At 32.9% G+C, this 511-nt stretch overlaps 1 protein-coding gene across 1 annotated transcript in view; it reads right to left on the bottom strand.

Moving 5' to 3' along the window:
- The window catches only part of LOC119589161 (serine dehydratase-like), a 7,367-nt gene that overhangs the window by 1,378 nt on the left and 5,478 nt on the right, over nucleotides 1-511 (bottom strand). Inside the window, exon 6 of the mRNA XM_037937748.1 lies at nucleotides 123-222. Coding sequence (XP_037793676.1) covers nucleotides 123-222 — 100 coding nt within the window. The remainder of the gene's footprint in view (nucleotides 1-122; nucleotides 223-511) is intronic.

Below are 511 nucleotides of genomic sequence, written 5' to 3'. Positions count from 1 at the left end.
GCATAAGTACACTATAGAGAGAGAGGGGTAAATATGCAGATACTAATACAGTGACAGATATTTAGATACATATTAGAAACATAGACAATGCATACCTATATCAATAGTTTTTGAGCTTTTACCTTGTAATATCCCCAATAGACACAGGCTTCCCAGCTTTCAGTGCAGCATTGAAGGCATGAGCACCTTGCGTCTCCATGGCAACAACAGGAATATCAACATCTGAAAAGCAAGATACAAATCATTATAAGTGGAAGCGGTGGAGTGAAATATTCCCCCTTGTCATTATCATGTCAACATTTTATTCAGATATATGATAATTATATTGCAGGTACAGAAACTTCAAGGACTAAATATTTCTGGATTCTCTGTCAAATGAGAAATTTTTAGTTTAGTGATATAGTGGGTCAATATATTAATGGTGTTTCTGTTTCTTTTTTAATCAACCTAGCATAAAAAAATCTGGTAACATAATAAAGGAATAAACTAATAAGGAAATTTTACAAAAAGG

Source organism: Penaeus monodon, chromosome 25, assembly GCF_015228065.2.
Source record: "Penaeus monodon isolate SGIC_2016 chromosome 25, NSTDA_Pmon_1, whole genome shotgun sequence".
In the NCBI taxonomy this organism is placed as follows: domain Eukaryota; kingdom Metazoa; phylum Arthropoda; class Malacostraca; order Decapoda; family Penaeidae; genus Penaeus; species Penaeus monodon.
Note: the sequence above shows the minus strand (reverse complement) of the source record. Positions and strands in the feature narration are given on the sequence as shown.